This window comes from Metopolophium dirhodum, chromosome 8, assembly GCF_019925205.1.
Source record: "Metopolophium dirhodum isolate CAU chromosome 8, ASM1992520v1, whole genome shotgun sequence".
Taxonomy (NCBI): Eukaryota; Metazoa; Arthropoda; class Insecta; order Hemiptera; family Aphididae; genus Metopolophium; species Metopolophium dirhodum.
In genome coordinates, this window is record NC_083567.1 from 21527648 (window position 1) to 21545896 (window position 18249).

The 18249-nt window shown below is 28.0% G+C and overlaps 3 protein-coding genes across 4 annotated transcripts; 2 read left to right on the forward strand and 1 right to left on the reverse strand.

Moving 5' to 3' along the window:
- The first annotated feature begins 8 nt into the window (after positions 1 to 8).
- LOC132951429 (RNA exonuclease 5) lies at positions 9 to 6169 on the forward strand. 2 transcript variants are annotated; one of them, XM_061023235.1, is made up of 8 exons: positions 9 to 700; positions 1923 to 2065; positions 2129 to 2310; positions 2424 to 2737; positions 3941 to 4135; positions 4210 to 4399; positions 4459 to 4605; positions 5734 to 6169. In XM_061023235.1, exons 1-8 carry the CDS (start codon positions 533 to 535, stop codon positions 6072 to 6074), a joined length of 1680 nt encoding a protein of 559 aa, XP_060879218.1. In that variant the 5' UTR covers positions 9 to 532; the 3' UTR covers positions 6075 to 6169. The 2 variants fall into 2 exon arrangements, with proteins under 2 accessions (XP_060879218.1, XP_060879219.1); XM_061023236.1 differs by lacking the exon at positions 4459 to 4605.
- A 446-nt stretch (positions 6170 to 6615) lies between these two features.
- On the reverse strand, positions 6616 to 14091 carry LOC132951428 (lon protease homolog 2, peroxisomal-like). Its single transcript, XM_061023234.1, has 16 exons — positions 13726 to 14091; positions 10922 to 11006; positions 10664 to 10844; positions 10496 to 10599; positions 10270 to 10426; positions 10050 to 10191; positions 9795 to 9972; positions 9554 to 9735; positions 9319 to 9466; positions 9013 to 9216; positions 8835 to 8943; positions 8617 to 8768; positions 8325 to 8555; positions 8064 to 8246; positions 7885 to 7995; positions 6616 to 7089 (listed from the first exon to the last, which is right to left on the reverse strand). The coding sequence occupies exons 1-16, from the start codon at positions 13815 to 13817 to the stop codon at positions 6970 to 6972; spliced, it is 2379 nt and encodes a 792-aa protein (XP_060879217.1). The 5' UTR covers positions 13818 to 14091; the 3' UTR covers positions 6616 to 6969.
- A 570-nt stretch (positions 14092 to 14661) lies between these two features.
- Positions 14662 to 17474, forward strand: LOC132950493 (U6 snRNA-associated Sm-like protein LSm4). The gene is made up of 5 exons (XM_061021984.1): positions 14662 to 14922; positions 15026 to 15067; positions 15558 to 15656; positions 16210 to 16381; positions 17041 to 17474. The coding sequence occupies exons 1-5, from the start codon at positions 14920 to 14922 to the stop codon at positions 17127 to 17129; spliced, it is 405 nt and encodes a 134-aa protein (XP_060877967.1). The 5' UTR covers positions 14662 to 14919; the 3' UTR covers positions 17130 to 17474.
- Positions 17475 to 18249: the final 775 nt, after the last annotated feature.

Consider the following 18249-nt stretch of genomic DNA (forward strand, 5'->3'; position numbering starts at 1 on the left):
AATGGAAAACATAACAATGATATTACTGATACAATGATGATTTGTCGTCAAACAAAACACTGAAAACAGCTGAAGTTGCAGCTGTCTTGACGAGAAAGACTTTTTACAATCTTGTCGGTGGCCATACTGCGCGAACGTCGTGTTTCTTATCACAACCCTCACGAGGTCGTTATCAGTTATCACGCATTATCCGTTGACAACAAAAATATTTACGTCACGAGCTGCATGAATGCTCACGACTACACGAGTGATTTTGATTTTGGTGTGCAATCGGTCACGACTTGCGGGCGCCGGACTGCGCGAGTGCGACCGCGGTCTCTCGGTCTTTGGATATAAGGATTTTACGGTCACGGCTATTATAATTGTTTTATTATACCCGTTCAGTTATACCACAGAAGTACAGAACGCAGATTATACTTTGTTCAGCACGTGGTCTTCGCCCTTTGGTGATCACTGCCCACTGGTCACTGCTGCTAAGTGGATGTGATTTTTGTACTTCTGTGTTCACTGTTCACACTTCGTTGCGATTAACATGGGCAAGCGAAAGTTGATGTCGCCTTTGTCGTCGAGCGCTCAACCAGTCGTCAAGTACAAACGTACTTGTGAGCAACCTCCGTCCGCCAACGGTGCGAAAACACTTACAGAAGAAGAGTACTCAAAATTAAAACTGTATTTAAAAGAGAAAAAAAAAATTTTGAGAGTAAGTATTACAAAATAAACGATTTTTTTACATCTATAAATTTCATAAATATTAATAACTAGCAACTATTATACTAGACAATTAAAACAATTATTTAGAAATATATTATTGTATACATTATATTCTTATTATATGATTGTACATAGTAATGCATACTATATATATATATATATATATATATATATGTCAAAATAAATGATTTGCCTACATTATTGTAAATTTAGTAATTAAATTATGTAAAATAACTCCTCAGGAAATTCATTATAGTAGGTTCTTGGATTTATGAATATATTGTAAGTGTTGCTCCTATATTAATTTCTAATTAACAATTAAAATGTATATTTCCATGGATTTGTTTTTATTTTTACCAAATTACTTTAAAATAATGCTTAATTTATAAAGTTCTCTTAAGGTAATTTGCATTATATTTTTGTACATGCAAAGAATAGGTGGTACAAATATTGCAATATATGATTATTTCTATATAATTAACTCTCAATGGGATAAGCTAATAATTAAACACATAACTACCTACCTTTTTTTATTTAAATGTGTTTAACAGTATCAATTTCTACTGTAATGTATGATTATTTTTGTCTGCTGGAGTATTATTTTAATCAACATAAATTATACGTACAAGCAGGAATAAATAAACCAAACACCTATATAACGAACTAGTTTTATTTTAAATTGATAACAGATAAAGTTAAATCTTTTGTTTTAAAGACAAAACTTCAAGATATCACTAGTTCATATAAAATATCAATTCAATATTTTAGTCATATTCTGTAATAGATAGCAAAATATATTAAACTGCATCTAAAATGTATCTACTGCTGTAAAGACATTTATACAATAATATCTCCCTAATCATAATTCTATAAATTACAATGTAAAATAATATTGTACATTGAAAAGTCCAATATTGTACTCTCTATGTTTGTATTTATTAAAAATTCATATCACACATCTTTGTGAATCAATTATACCTATTGTTTTATAATATATTTGATGGTTGATTTTTTTTCATGTTAATGTTTCAATGGCAATCATCATCAAAAGTGTATTTTGAAACATATATTTATTTAATTATAGTTACTGACTCAGTTTAAACTTTAAAGACATATTAAAAATGAATACACTAGTATTGTTATAATACATTTTCACCATTAACTTAAACAAAATGAATGCATTATTATATTTAATGAACTTTTTTTTTCAGACTTTCCCGCGAATATTACTAAATGCCCGTGGACAATTGTCACAGTTAAATGATAGTGGTTTCAGTGAAAGTCCATTATTACCTTCTGACCTAAATGAGTTAATTTTATATTCTGTTTATGGTCCAGGAAAATATGTTCCAAAGTAAGTTGGTTGGTTATTGAAAATACTTAATGATTTTGAAAAAAATGTATTTAAACGTTTTAGATGGTCGAGCTTAGAAATGCAGTGCAACTTAAATCAAACTTGTGTTTTAATAATCGATGGATGTGAAGTAAATACTAAAGAAGATTTTTCTCATTTTAAAAGTTCTTTGCCAATGTTTTCAAAGTATAAATTTTTACCACCTATTGAAGTTGAGCTACCCCCAAGTTGGTGTGCTGATTATGGTAAATACTAGGTTGTGTACTACTAAGAAGTTATGTAAATGGTTATTGGCAATCAAAATAAAATTGTCAATTACAAAAGTGTAATAAATAATAAAACAATTATATTTTAATAGATACCGATAATACAACTTCAATAACCGATGATGTAGTCTCAGAATCTACATCAACACAAAAAGAAAATGTTGAGGATAAAGAAATTTGCTCACGAACACGTTTGCTGATGTCTTTAAATCAAATGATGATTCACAATTATCCTTTACCTACCAATAAACGTCAATTTACAATGGATGGCTTCCGTTTTACAAAAAATCATTACTTGCCTGTTACTGATAACAGTCCCATGTATGCAATTGATTGTGAAATGTGTTATACATCTATTGGTAGAAATGAACTTACTAGAGTTTCCATTGTTAATGAAAAATTAGAGGTAAGTTTTTATTAATAAATATGAGCCATAGAGTGGACAGTGTACAGCCTAAGAACTTTCACAGAGATGTTATAATAATAATCAGGGTTGAGATTTTATAGCACTTTAAATAGCAAAAAATATGCTCTATATATTACCTTAATTATCGCTAAATAAGTGCTAAAAGTATGCAATAAATATGACAAAAATGCAAAAACTGTAATTTTAAATCAAAGAATAATCACAACACATTCAACCAAAAACAACGAGTATAGTAAGTACGAGTAGTGAGTACACTAGTCAGCTATATTATTGACTGCGTACATATTTTTGCAGTTTTCACCCAGTGCGTATGGTGAAGTAAAAAAAAAAAATAAAGACATTTCTCATAATGACGTATGTATACATATTTAAAAACACGCGTTTAATCCATGCTAAATATTAATAAAATAACATTTAGTTATGTGTAGGGAATATTAAACCATTTATTTTAAATATTTATTGGACGCCAAATGGTGTCAAACGCGTTGCTGAATGATCCTCATGGCGCCAAATAGCTTCCACACGCATTCAACAAATTAATATAATTTATACCTAAAGATTTCAAAACTCATTCAATGATAATCAAACTATTAAATGACAATAAAAGGGCACATTAAAATCATCAGATAACAAAAGTTTAAAATTAAATACAAAATGATACGTATGTGCTTGTCCCTGTAGTCGGTCTTGTTTACTATACTATATATTTTGCTCTTAAAAATTTAAATGTTATTTCATAACGTTACCAATTTTTGTTAAGAAATAAGTCAAAATGCAAAAATATGCAAAGTAAAATTTTTAATTTCAGTTCTCTAAATTATGAAACCAATGTTAAGCTATTTCTTAAGCATTTCATAAAAAAATATGAAAATGCTATAAAATCCCAACCCTAACATTTAAATGTATTTTTGTGCTAGTACCAAAGATACAAATAAGGGAGTTTATGGGACAATGGGAGAGAACATAACCCCAAACCCTTCCCTCTCCTTCTGTGTACACCACCGAGAGTGAATTACATTTCAATTATACAAACCTTCATTGGAATGTTAGTTTACTCTTGTATAAGTTTTATTAATTTTCACTGTATGAACCCTAAAATAGGTATCAAAAATATCATACCAATCTGCTTTTAGGTGTCTTAATATTTTCATTTTTTTTATGTGTATTATGTTTAATTTTTAGGTAATATATGAGTCTTTGGTGAAACCCACCAATAAAATTACTAATTATTTAACTATATATTCTGGAATAACAGCTTCAAAACTTAAGGATGTCAAAACCACTTTAACAGATGTACAAGAAGATATAATAAAAATATTATCTCCAGATTCAATTTTGATTGGACAGTCATTAAATTGTGACTTGGATGCATTGAAGGTATAAAAAAAATATCTTGGGCTTATATTGTGTTTCACCTAAAAGAACAGTTTTTGATTATATATATTTTGTAGTTATTCCATCCATACATTATAGACACTAGTGTTATTTTCAATTTGAATGGAAATAAAGGGTCTAAAAGTAAATTAAAACTTTTGGCCAAAAATTTCTTGGATATGAATATTCAATGTGGTAATCTTGGACATGATTCTATTGAAGACAGTCGTGCTACTATGTTACTCGTACAACTAAAATTATGCAAATGTATGTTTCATTGTTCAAATTAATTTTCAACTTTTAATGTAATTTTATTTAATGTATAGCACTAACATACGGAGATGCATATTTAATTGGTCAGAAGAGATTAGCTGAATTTGTTAATAAAAAAATAAAAATAAATGTCAAGCATATAGAAACATTTAAAAAGTTCTTAGCGTTATTGCAGAGTGTTTCAGAAAGTTCAGCCAAAGGTGATTATCATTTTAATAAAAATTCTAATAAGACTGATAAATATCGCAACAAAAAATAACAATATAATATTTTATTGATTTAAAATTTTTTCTAGTTAAAAAACCCAATTCAAGTGTTACACTTGTAATTTTTTTTTTTTATATTTATATTTTATAGTTTTAATTTGAATTATTCCAATAATGAATAATTTACAAACATTCTTAAATTATACTTTACAACTCTTTAGTCGACCCATCTTTAAGTAAAGAACCATAGTTTGAAATCTTCATCATAAAAATCATTATATAATTAAAAAAGTTCAACATTGGTTTCTTTGTTACCTGACGTCTCCTCCCAGGAGGAACTCTTATATACTCATAATTATGAACCATTAAATTCTTTATTTAATATTTGCACCTTAGAATTTAGATAATTATTTTTTGATATAGCGTGCATCTATAATCTACTAATTAGTAATATTGAGGATAGAAACTTTCTAATCATTAATCAAGATTGGTGTTCCCTCATTTTATCATTGGTTAGGTGCTGTTTTTTTTTTGTGACATATACTCTTCCTTAAGTAGGACTATAAGTACACTGCACGGTATACCATGTGTATTATTCAAATATTGTGAAAATACTATACAAAAAGCAATCACTGATTACTTTATCCATGACGAAATAACAATGTTACTTTGTCATGACTTTATCAATAAATAATTGGATCAAATTAACCCACTCTATTTTTACATCTTTCTGTGAATTTATATTTTCTAAAAATGATTTGTTCGTAATTTGTATCAGACTTGCTAGTTTAGTGGTGGAGCAAAATGTGTTAACATTTGTATACTTTTTAAATGATCTCCAGTAATACAAACATTATTTGGTCTGAGTTTGTCTGAATAATCTAAGACCGTGGTCTGGTCTATCGACTATTGAGGTTCTATTGTTAACCAAATTTAAGTCTTATACTGTACAAAATAAATATATTCCTTGTATATTTCTGTTATATTTATTTATCTATTATATTTTTCTAATTACAATTTGCTACTAATTATCAATATATATAATTCAAATTATATGATGATAATTAGATTTTAAAAAAAACCCTATTAACTTGTGTTAACATGAATTTTAATATTTCACAGGTAAAGTTCATCTGAAAAAGAACCTAATGGCTCCATATGATAATATATGGTCAACATCCAAGTTAAATATTGAAGAGCATTCAACCAACAAAGTTGTATTAGAATCTGTATGTAAATCAATGGAAGACACAACTAATCGGTTTTGCATGGCACACATGCAACTAAAAAATAAAAATAATTTAAACCTAGTAAATCGATGGTGCGAAAAGTATTGGGCGGCAATGTCTTCATTTGCACTTTGTGCTGTGGTATTTACTGGCTGTGGTGCTGAAGGCAAAAATTCGGTTTGCTTATTGAATGTCAAGCAGCCACCTTTGAATCATTTACAAGATAAATTTTGATATAATTATTAACTATGTATTTTATTTGTTAAAATATTTTTAGTTTGATATTGTTTCTGTCATAAACTTTGGGAAAGTAAAGAATATACTTTATATTTTGTTTTTTTTTTTCATAATAATCTGCACTTTTTTATATTTTCCAAAATAAACATGGTTTATCTTTAGGATATTTCTTAAATTTGTTCTACTGTTCTATGTATTTTGTAGTAAATAGAAGATAGTGTTGCCTTTAATTGCTTCTGTTTAATATTAATTATTTTTTACTAAATTTTGTATGAAAGAATTGAGTCTTAATAACTAATTATTAGTAGAAATTAAGTAAATTAATGAATGTTATTTGTATTTTCCCTGGACGAAATCTCTCCCCACTTTGCCCCTGGCGAATATCCTAATAATCAGTGGTTAATACGCAATCCAGTAATATATTTATCAGTGCACATTTTGATGATACAATTGATGCTTTAAAGTATGAGTATGACTATTGACTACTAATGCATTGAAGAGGATAAAAGGTTAATAATATAATATAACATAATACTAATTAAAATTCCAAAAAGTAAAATTTTTTATTTATTAAACATCGGCAATAACTACCTGATGATTATTTTATAATAGTCCATTCAATTGTTTTAATTAAGTAATTTATTAATACTAAAACATTTTTCTTATATAATACATCTGTGGCATAAGCTGGAGGTCACAAGGGTTTGCACTTGCGACCCCTAAAATATACTGGGGTTTTAAGTGGTAAAACTTATTGAGCCGTGGGATGGGGCGGACAAAGCCCTCCGCATACCTGAGATATTTTTCAAACCTTAAAATTTGACACAACTTATGCCACATAGTATTGATTAAAATAATAAAAATAATGAATAATAGTTAAGTAACTCTTGGACTAAAGTTTACATATTTCCATCGTTGTAAATGATGGATTTTTTAGTGTTGCCAATCCTCCAGGAATAACAATATCCAATACTTCCTCTAAATGTTTCACTGGGATAATATTTAAATCCTCCTAAAAAAAATTTAATGTTTTTAAATGACGAGCCGTATCAAAGCTCATAAGTATGATCTTAATAAGAAATACACAAAATATTAATAAAAAAAAAACAATACAATAATCATTGTATACAAAATAACAATTCTGAGCAAAGAATATGAACAATTTGAACTCAAAAAGAGGAATTTTCTTACTTCTGCAATGCTGAAGAATAATTTCAAAGAAACCCCATATTAAATTATTGAGCTTTAAGAAAAAAAAATTTTAACTTGTCAAAAGCTTAAATATAATTAAATATTTTGAAAATAATATGTCTATTACAAAGTTTATTTTTTGTAATTGCTTATATCATTTTTGAAAAATTTTTAAGTCGTTAATTTATTTCCAAAATAATATTTAAAAAAAAAAAACAAAATTGATGTTACGCATATTTTCCCATTTTTTTTTCCAAAAAGTACTTCATTATCTTATTTTGACGCTACAAAGTACTAAGTCAAAAATTCTACTAAAAAGTATTAACCATTAATTCCCACTTACAATCAACCAATGTCAAGATTGGGGATAATCATCTTTTCCAAAATGTGATAAGAAAAACAATAAAGGAATATATTTTTGTGAAACTAAAAATATTGCTCGTACAAAACTGCCTGATACTGGTATGGTTATGTTAAATTTATGTTGTAACACAGATGTCTATATAGTACAGAAGTCAGTGTGTTGAGGTAATATGTTTGAAATCAATGATAAATCTGTATTCTGGTAATAACCAGACACACACCACACATTTTTTTTAATTTTAAGTATACTTACTCTGATATTGTTAGGTATTGTTTTTAAATCTTTCATGTTAGGGTCAGGTATGATGACAGTTCTAATATTTGAGTTGTAGGCCGCTGAAATTTTTTCTTTCACACCACCCACCTTTTAAGGCAAAAAATATATAATATAGAAAACTACTAATTAAAAACATTATTGAATTCATTACATACAGGCAATACATATCCATTCAATGATATTTCTCCTGTCATGGCAATCATTGGCCTCAAAGGTATTTTCCAGAAAAGAGAGATTAATGCACAAACAATTGTAATGCCAGCAGAAGGTCCATCTTTTGGAATTCCCCCTGTAGGTAAGTGAACATGAACACAGAAATCGTCGATGTTTACTTCATTCTAAATAATAAAGAATACTTTAAGATGGTAGGCTGGTGACTTTCATAATCTGTCAATTAAAAACATGTAGTAATTTACTTTTTTTACAAACGATTGTATCCAATGCTTTGCTATTAAAACTGATTCTTTTAGAGTCTGGCCAGCTAAACCAGTCAGGACTAGCCGATTTTTCACATTACTCGAGTACAATTTAGTTGCTTCAATAATTTGAACCTTCCCACCGACTGGGGACCATGCCATTCCTATGGCAACACCTATTCTATTACAACTTTCTTCTACCAGTGCATTTTTCACATTATATAATTCACTCTGAAAAATTAAATTTTAAGTTACCAATTTCATAAAAACATAATTTCCTTATAGTACTTACATCAAGAATATTCAATAATAATTCTGGCGTGATCACATAGTTTTTTAATATTTTATCACCATTCTCAACTATGTCTACAGCAATATAATGACAAATAACTTCAAGTTTACGCTGCAATTCTCGTACACCAGATTCTTTAGTATATTTTTGAACTAATCAAAATCAAATATTTGTACTATTACATAATACTGTAGATAATAATAAATAAGAATACATACTTATATCTTTTATAGTATTTTTGCAAATAAATATCTGTAATTCATTCATATTATGATCTTTAAGTATCTTGGGAATCAAATAAATTTCTGCAATTTGCATTTTTTCTTCCTTTGAAATTTAGTAAAATATTTAATAATTAAATAATATAAACTATTTCTGTTTGTTAACATGATATACTTGTGTGTATCCTTCCAAATAAATTATTTCCATTCGATCACGCAATGTCTGTGGTATATCAGCAGCACTATTGGCTGTTGAAATAAACATAACTTGACTGACATCAAAGGGCAAGTTAATATATGAATCAACAAATGAGTTATTTTGTTCAGGATCTAAAACTTCTAATAATGCTGCAGCGGGATCACCACTTGAACCTTTATACTAATAATAAACAAGAAATGTGTACACATCAAAATATGTTGGATAATAATTCAACAGTAAATAATATTATTAATTTATAGTAATATTGTTTTTATTCTTTACCATCTTATCAATTTCGTCCAATAAAATAATAGGATTGTTAGTTTTTGCTTGATTAACTGCTTGAATTATACAACCAGGCATAGCTCCGACATATGTTCTTCTGTGTCCTTTAATATCTGAATAGCTGTTTATACCACCTAGTGATATTCTGAAATAAAATTAATTAATTTGGTTATTGATTATAATACAATACAAATATTGTGTGTATAAATATTTAAATACAAGTTAATTAAACCTTTTAAAAGTTCGATTTAATGAACTGGCAATAGCTTTAGCGATAGATGTCTTTCCAACACCGGGTGGTCCAATAAAACAAAGTATAGGTCCTCGTCGATCTGGGTTCAATATCTTTACAGCAATGAATTGCAGTATTCTATTTTTCACCTTTTCCATGCCATAATGGTTTGATTTCAATACCTACAAGCATATAAAACAATTAATTTTAATTTAAAACAAACACTTTAATAAATATTCACATTTTTAGCTTTTTCCAAATCTAAAGTTTCATTTGTACGTTTGTTCCATGGTAAATTAGCAACATAACTGATATAATTTATAGATACAGAATAATCAGGATTGCTAGTATTCATTTCACAAAGTCTTTTAAATTCTTTCATAATCATTTTATGGATTGATGTTGGCATTCCAGAATCTCTAAGTAAGACAAATGATGGCAAAAAATAAATAAATATAAATAAATTATTTTTAATATTTATACATATCATACTGACTTAATTGCTAATTGTATTTGATCTAGTTCTTGTGAAATTGGTTTCTTAAGAAAAATACTCCTATTCGCACCAATACCATTAAGAAGTGTCGAAGGGACTGGAACTAAACCGGTTTTTTCAGATTTTGAACATTTGTGCTCATCTATAATACAAACAATATAGGTAATATAAAATTCTTCAAATGGCAATTTAAAAATATTCAATATTAAACTTTACGTACTAATTGTTTCTCGCTTTAACCAATTTATAACAAATCTCAATAGATTGTTTAAGCTTGTAGCTCTAAGAATTTCATAGGCATCAGCTGGAGTTAAACGTACAAAAGTTTTCAGTAAAAAATCTATTGTTTGATACAAGGGAGTTTTATTAAATAATATCTGTAAAGTAATAAAATCATTAGGTAACGCAATAAATAAATAGGTAGTTTAAATTATATTTGCCCATGCCTTCAGGGTATCTCTTGCAAATACGCTTGGTTCAGAATATGTTAAAAAGTCATTCACCACTTTACTAAACTCAGTGTTGAGTTCATGTATTGTCTTTTCGTCACCTAAATTACGATAATATATTTAATTAATGAATTACAGCATATATTTGAATTACGTATTAATTACCTTGAAGAATTTTAAAATTTTCAATTGTAATGATTTTATTAATTTGTAATGGCTCTTCAGAAATTGTCTCATCCAATTTAAAACGACATATTCCTTCCGTGACCAAAACAAAATCTTCAGGAACAGAATCAACTTTAATTATACTTAGAACCTGACCAACTGTTCCAATTATATTTTCAGCCTAAAATATGTAAATAATATTGATTAAGCACCAACTGTCATTTGTATTTTTTAATATAAATTATTAATATTTGCTACCTTATCAGAATCTGATTCTGGTATTATACCAATATGTATTGATTTTGAATCACAATTTGTTTGAAGATAATTCAATAAATTAGAGCTGAAAATGTGTAGTTAATGTGTTTATTAAAATCTATTTTTATGTTTTAAACTTAATGAACTATTATTTTCACTACACAATTTTTAATGAATGGATATCATTTAATGGTTAACTAATCTAGGTGCTACATCCAAAATTAGATTTCAATATTTTTACTGTTTATATAATAAATGGCAAAAACTTCAAGAAAACTTTATAAAAATAACAACTATGTAAGTCATGTATTATTAGGTATGATCTTATAACAGTGTGATTTTTCAGTTTAATTTGTTAATAAAAAATGTTTATGCTAATATTTACATCAGTACAAGTATGTTGCCTTACAGCAGGCAGATTTCTATCACAAAATTATCTTTTGATCCCATGCCAGGTGTTATACATCACCTTGGTATTTATTTTTTGGATAGGCAACTGCCTTAGAATCTGTTAATAGTTCATCCCTACTATAGTATATACTAGTATACTTAAATATAGATTGTAAACTATAGGGAATAAGCATTTATTTTTAATAATTCTAAAGCCCACCCTGGTGCAAATTTTTATTGGATATTTTATCACATCGCTGTTAATATTTATCCATAGATTTTTACACTTTAGGCATCATAGAAATCTTCAGTTTTATGCCTCTGGCTCACTCCAACATAGACAAAATGCATTTACGCAGAATGAAAATGTTTTTGATTAATTTTAAAATAAAATCACCCATACAAAAATAGAGAAGAATATTTTTGAGGGTATGACAAATTGATTTGTCTAAATATTGTCTCAAAACAATTTAAACACCATATTTAAATGTACAAAAAAAAAGTTTTTAATTTTAAAGTCGAATACAAAGTGAAATAATAATAAAATATAAAATCAATATATCATACCCTCAGAAATATTATGTTCTATAATTTTTGTAGTAGTTGATACTACTCTATGATTGCTCAAAGATCATAAAATACAAACTTAGGTAAAAGCATTATCTATGTTGTATGTGAATCTGAGACTAAATAAATAGTGCATTGACATCGTCTTAAGGAAAAATGCTCCAAAAGGCAATGCTTTTATGTTTATCTCTGTGCTCTAGTACCCTTAGTGTAGTCACGTCAAAATCTGTTTACAGACCAGCACATACCTGAATTTTTTTTTAAACTTGCAGTACATTAAAAAATATTAGATGTCGGTATGTCAATGCTCGCCTACCACATCATTGCTATATATGACATACTAGTTTATACTAACTTTTTGGATACAAACATTAAAAATATATAAAAATAATATGGATATTGCGGAACATACAAATTACCAATATTAATGATAACAAATGTCAGAGTAAAAGGTGTACTTATACAATATCATCAAGTAGGATGGAGCATTAAAACCGTTATGATTAGTGACTGTTTTTCAAAAGTTTAATGATTTATAATTATTTCAAAAATAAATGTAAAAAAAATCTTTTTTTCTTGTTTGATTATCAGAAAACATTTATATTTAGAGAAATATTATTTTCTATATTTATCTAACAGCTAGGGCATTCAAATTATTTCAGACAAAATTGAAGATAGATTGGTAATAATTGTTATCCTTTAGAGTTGAAAAAATCCTTTCACCAGATAATTTCTTAAGGCAGTTGAAAGGATCATTCTGAAAATTGAACACAAATTGAGGTAACTACACTATATCTTTGAAATTGTAATTCTTTATAAATAACAATTACCTAACAATATTTGTTACTGAATAATTGCTGATGCATTCTTAAAGATTATAAATATTATGTCATCGGCTAATATCATAATTGTTAAATGGTTACAGTCGTCTGCCTCAAATATAATCATTATTATAGTTAATAAAAGATAAAACATACATATGATTTGTTTGAGATTATAGGCAACAATTATATTTTGAAACCTTTTGTGCTCTAAGACATAAGTAATTTCCTAAATTGCCCAGTAGTGGATATATCCTAGTTCTGAGGGGGGGGGGGGGGGGGAAGGAATTTCAAATCTACAGAGGTAATGACGTTCAACCTGTCTCATTATTTTATATTGTAAAAATGTATAGTGGTGGTGAAAGTACCTAGACCGCAAACAACCCCCCACCCCACTTTATATCTGCCACTTATATTGCCTAATGGTTAATTCAGCCCTGGAAGTTTTTCTTAAATTTTTAATTCTTCTTACAGGTAGGTACAGTGCCATACAGGTGGTACATTAGGCATAGATTAATTAAAACATGTATAATGGACGATCATTGATTAATTTTTAATACAAAATATGGTACCTACATATTATACATATATCACGTTATAAACTGTATGGTTTGATCATGAACGTATCGTACTAATATAATATACTAGCTTAATAGTCGAGGTTTAAAACTGTTGGGTATTTAAAATAAATGTTTTAACAATATGTATCATCAAATATTTGGCAGCTCTCGGCCCAATTATCGGATATATTGAGCCGACCCTGTCCGCTTCTGGTATTCTTTCTATCTTATGGAACCATAACTCCACCGATTACATAAAATATACATAATATATTATATTTTATATAATCTGTGATAACACAATAATTGATTATTATAACAAAAATAAAGATTAAAGCAAAAATAAAGCAAAAATCTTATAAAATAGTCATAAATAAATAATTGTAGAATATCTTAAAAGTAATAAAGTACAATAATACTATAGGTATTGATTGTTTATTAATGTATGTATTTCATGTATTCTTACTAGTTTTCAACTTGTAATCGAATTTTCAAAATATAACCGGGAATCAGAACTTTTGTTGTATAAATAATAGGCAGTTCGTTGGGAATATTCATTTTTCCTTTAAGATTAACAAAAGTATAAAGTCTTAAAGTTTATATAGTTTCAAAATGTTATTGAAATTCGTTAAATGGAAATAAATAATAAAGTATAAAAATGAATAAGGAACGTTAAAACCACTAAACAACTAACAACACATGAGAAAATATATATATTTAGGTAATATGTCAGGTACACCGTGCACTGCGTCAACAAGTAACAAGAAAAAGCAAAATACAAAAACAAATTAACAAACTACTTGTTTACTATAGTCTGAAAAAGATTAATATATTTTTTGCCATGTGTTAAATAGCATAGATAATAATATAGCTATATAAGAATATATTATCGATGTTGGGGATGTTGCGATACTATCGATATGTTTATAGTATCGATACTTTCTTTCGATAAAAGTACTTTAATATAATTTTTAGAAATTCAATGTTGGCAACACAGTGTTGGGTCCCCGCCTGATAACAGCCAATTTTATCAGCATTATTAAAATTGAGTGGTTATGCGGCGGTTACTCTGTGGTTACCATGTGAACCAACTTGATGTGGTGTTGCACAGCTGCAAGTCGGGGGATATTTTCGATTAGCGGAGCGGAGCGACGGCGCCGAGGAGCGTAGCGACGATTGCCGCTAGCATGGCATCACTGACGTGACTTATTTCGTATTGGTGTCACTGCTAAATCCCTGGTATAGCCCTGGTATGTAATCCCTGATGGTTGGTATTAATTTGTAATTTTTTTATTTGAGGTTAGGTTCAAACTCTTGATTAAGGTTATCAACTATAATTTCTCATCACGGGACCCAATTCTTATCACGGGGACCCAACTGTCCCATAGAGTAATAATTATTCTATGAGTTGTCCGACCTTATCTTCTAAGACCGTTCCCTAAACATAACTATTTAGTCCGTGATAGTGTTGTTCATTGCAAATTATCAATTTATCCGGTATTTCAATTTGAGACTTGAGTTCAAGTTCCGTATTCGTAATTCGTAACCCTTTAATTTGTTTTTAAGGGTCCTATATTGGGCTCCGGCAGGATTTCCAATTTGAAAATATTTAGTTTCACACTTTCACGTCGGACGTATAGGTAGTCACTACCCACATAAAATGGTAACAATTTTTCAATTTTATTTTATCATTATTTACAAGTTATTTCATAATATTATATTATAAAATCCTTAATTTAATTAATATTCGTTATATTTTGTTACAGTTACCTCTTTCGTTATTAAAAACTGCCCAGAATCACCCAATGGTAAGCACTTGCATGCATAATACAAATATATTAGGAAAATATTTTAATGTTCTGACTTCTGACCCTAATGTTTGCTAATAAACTATTTAAGATTTTGATATTGACTTATTGAGGTTAAATTTTAGAATAAAATCTTACAACAGAAAATTAAGTCATATTATGTTAAATTTAAAATAAAAATGTATGGCTTTAAAATATTTTTTTCTATATTTATATCAAAAGGTAGGTATATTTGAAAATGTTATAGGTACCTACCTAAAATTTAATGATTACAAAATACTAAATATGTTTCGATACAATTAAAGATTATAATTTATTGTAATATTTGATATGATTTTGAATGTTTTAAGTTAGTTTTAAATAACTTTTTTTCTGAATTGCTTGTGTACCTAACACACATAATTTGATATATGAATAATCAAATAGTTGTTATATTTGCCTAAATATGAACTAGTAGTTTATATGCTTTAAAATAAAAATTTGCTTATAGTTGGTGGAATTAAAAAATGGTGAAACATACAACGGACATTTAGTGACTTGCGATAGTTGGATGAATATCAATTTACGAGAAGTGATCTGCACATCTAAAGTATGTATCGTTCTGAAAATAATACTATAATACTATTTTTACTTGATGCATCCAGATGACATTTATCACAACCATTGAGGTGTACTGCTGGATATGGAGTTTTCCCCCCTGCATATTGATACTGGTTAAGTTTTTTTTAAATGTTGTCAATGAGAGGAATTTAACAGTGTCTGTAGTATCTTCCATTTTGAACATGTCGATAGTATTTTTAAATTTTAAATCATACAAAATAACTAGCAACTTTTTGTTAATCTGGATATTTTAGTTTTTTCATTTATTACTTTAGATGCTAATATAAAATATCTGTTCATTTTTGTTTAATCAAATTATTTGGCCTTAAAAAGACGTCATACCTGTATGAATTGTCTCCGTCTTACTAACGCATAATATATCAATATGTATGTCCAGCAGTTGCAGCCGTGTTGTTAGCTTAAATATTAGAATGAATAATTAATTAATCTATTATCATGTGTATCCAATTTACCAATTTATGTCTACTCCATAGAACAAAGAACTCAAACATGTATTACAAAATTGAAATATTTAATTTTAGGATGGAGATAGATTTTGGAGACTTCCGGAATGTTATATTAGAGGTAGTATGATTAAATACTTGAGAATACCAGATGAAATATTTGATATGGTGAAAGAAGATATAGTTGTAAATAAAGCTCGTGGCCGAACAGATAACCAGAAAAATCGTGCTCCTAGAGGAGCTAGACAAGGTATAATATTATATATATTTTTAATACTCTTTATATTACAATTAAATGTTAAGAGGATGTCAGCACATTATTTGTTTTCTCTCTCTGGCCCACGCGCAACATAGACAAAATGCATTTGCGCAGAAACATTTTTTCTATGTTTTTAAGGAACGATTTCTCTAAATATTGTTTCAAAATAATTTAAGCATCATTTAAATTTACAACATTTTTTCGTTTATCTTGAAAGTTGAATACAAAGTCAAATAACAATAAAATATAAAATCGGTATGTCATTCCCTCAAAAATATTATTCTCTATCTTTTTTGTAATGAGTGATTTTACTCTAAGATTACTTAAAAACATAGAAAAAACGATTCCGCACAAATGCGTTTTTTCTATGTTGCGCGTGGGTCAGAGAGAGAAAACAAATAGTGCGCTGACGTCATCTTAAATATTTCTGATTGAAAACTTAAAAACATGTTATTATTTTAATTTTTAACCATTATTACTTATTATATTATTATTATGTAATTTAAATACGCTGTTTTTAAACTAAAATGTCTTGCTATTACCTAAATATATATTTTATTTTTTCAAATTAGCAAATTATTGTTGAGAAATAATTTAATTCAGTACCTATTAATTCTACATACAACATAAAATTGTTCTTTCTGTTTTAGGGTTCAGTGGGAGAGGCGGTGGTGGTAACAACCGAGGTACTGGACCACAACAACAAAGAGGTGGCCCAAATAAGTTTCGAGGAAAATAAATTGTATATTTTATAATTTATATTTATACAATATGTATAATGTATTAATGTGTATATTTAAATTCAAAAATGTCTAACTGCAATAATATGCGTGATGAAAATTCTCATATTTCTTAAATTAATTAAGAAAAATTCACTTAACTAATAATGTTTTATTAAGAAAACAAATTATAATAATAATAATTATAGCATTAAAATTAACCATAATATTGTCAAAATATAATGGATAAGGCAAACAAATTTTAGGTTAACAATTAATCAATTAAAAGGTATACTTTTATTTTTAAATGTAATGTAAATGCTGAAGACTGGATTAAAATATTAAAATTTAAAATTTTGTATCAATTTTGTTTTAATTGTATAATTAAAAATTAATAATGAACAAATGTGATGATAGGGGAATGTAGTGGCCGAGTAGACTTGGAGTTGGTTCAAACCTTGACCACGGGCGGCTCCTTTCTTTGGATAGGCAACTGTCTAGATAGTAAGGCCACCCGACCAGGCATGGCAGAAACCTACAGCTGCCCAACTTGAAATTCTGCCAAACCTAAAACCGCGTTTCAACCAATTGTCCCGTCCCCCAACAAAACATAGTTGCTGTGCTTAAGTTCAAAAAAAAAAGAAGTGATGATGAATTATGAATAATATGTGACTTAGTGTTAGCTGCTCAATTTCCATTTATGATTTATGTGAAGTCTATCACTGTGATTAGAACTTTGTCATTAGTATACTCTCTCCGTTGTTATGCTTAATAATTCTTCATTATTTCATTCCAAAGTGGCCAAATATGTTGGTACTCAATTTATTTCTTGTAATTGTGTATTTCTATCCTTTTAAGTAGACCACTGTTGTTTCTGGGTAGAACGGCTATTGATTGCGCAATAAGTTAAAATAAATGTGAGTATTTAGGTTAGGAATTTTGAGTTAACAGCTGGGTTCATTTTCTCGAAAGTCCCCTAGTAATGAAAGAAACTTAAAATACTTAAGCAGGTGTGATATAAATGTTTAACCAAGATTAGCAAACAATTTGTTTTTGATTATAATTATGGTTTGGGACTTATAGCATTTACATATCCATCATAGATGTAGTAAAACAGCAGAGTGGTATACAAATACATTT

Excerpts from the sequence above, each read along its gene's own strand:
- LOC132951429 (XM_061023235.1), top strand. The coding sequence starts at position 533 with ATGGGCAAGCGAAAGTTGATGTCGCCTTTGTCGTCGAGCGCTCAACCA. Across the intron at positions 2,311-2,423 it reads AAGTTGGTGTGCTGATTATG|ATACCGATAATACAACTTCA; the intron begins GTAAATACTAGG and ends ATATTTTAATAG. Across the intron at positions 2,738-3,940 it reads TTGTTAATGAAAAATTAGAG|GTAATATATGAGTCTTTGGT; the intron begins GTAAGTTTTTAT and ends TTTAATTTTTAG.
- LOC132951428 (XM_061023234.1), bottom strand. The coding sequence starts at position 13,817 with ATGAATATTCCCAACGAACTGCCTATTATTTATACAACAAAAGTTCTG. Across the intron at positions 8,944-9,012 it reads ATTTGGAAGGATACACACAA|GAAGAAAAAATGCAAATTGC; the intron begins GTATATCATGTT and ends TAAATTTCAAAG. Across the intron at positions 8,769-8,834 it reads AAATACTATAAAAGATATAA|TTCAAAAATATACTAAAGAA; the intron begins GTATGTATTCTT and ends GATTTTGATTAG.
- LOC132950493 (XM_061021984.1), top strand. Across the intron at positions 15,068-15,557 it reads CTGCCCAGAATCACCCAATG|TTGGTGGAATTAAAAAATGG; the intron begins GTAAGCACTTGC and ends ATTTGCTTATAG. Across the intron at positions 16,382-17,040 it reads TCCTAGAGGAGCTAGACAAG|GGTTCAGTGGGAGAGGCGGT; the intron begins GTATAATATTAT and ends TTTCTGTTTTAG.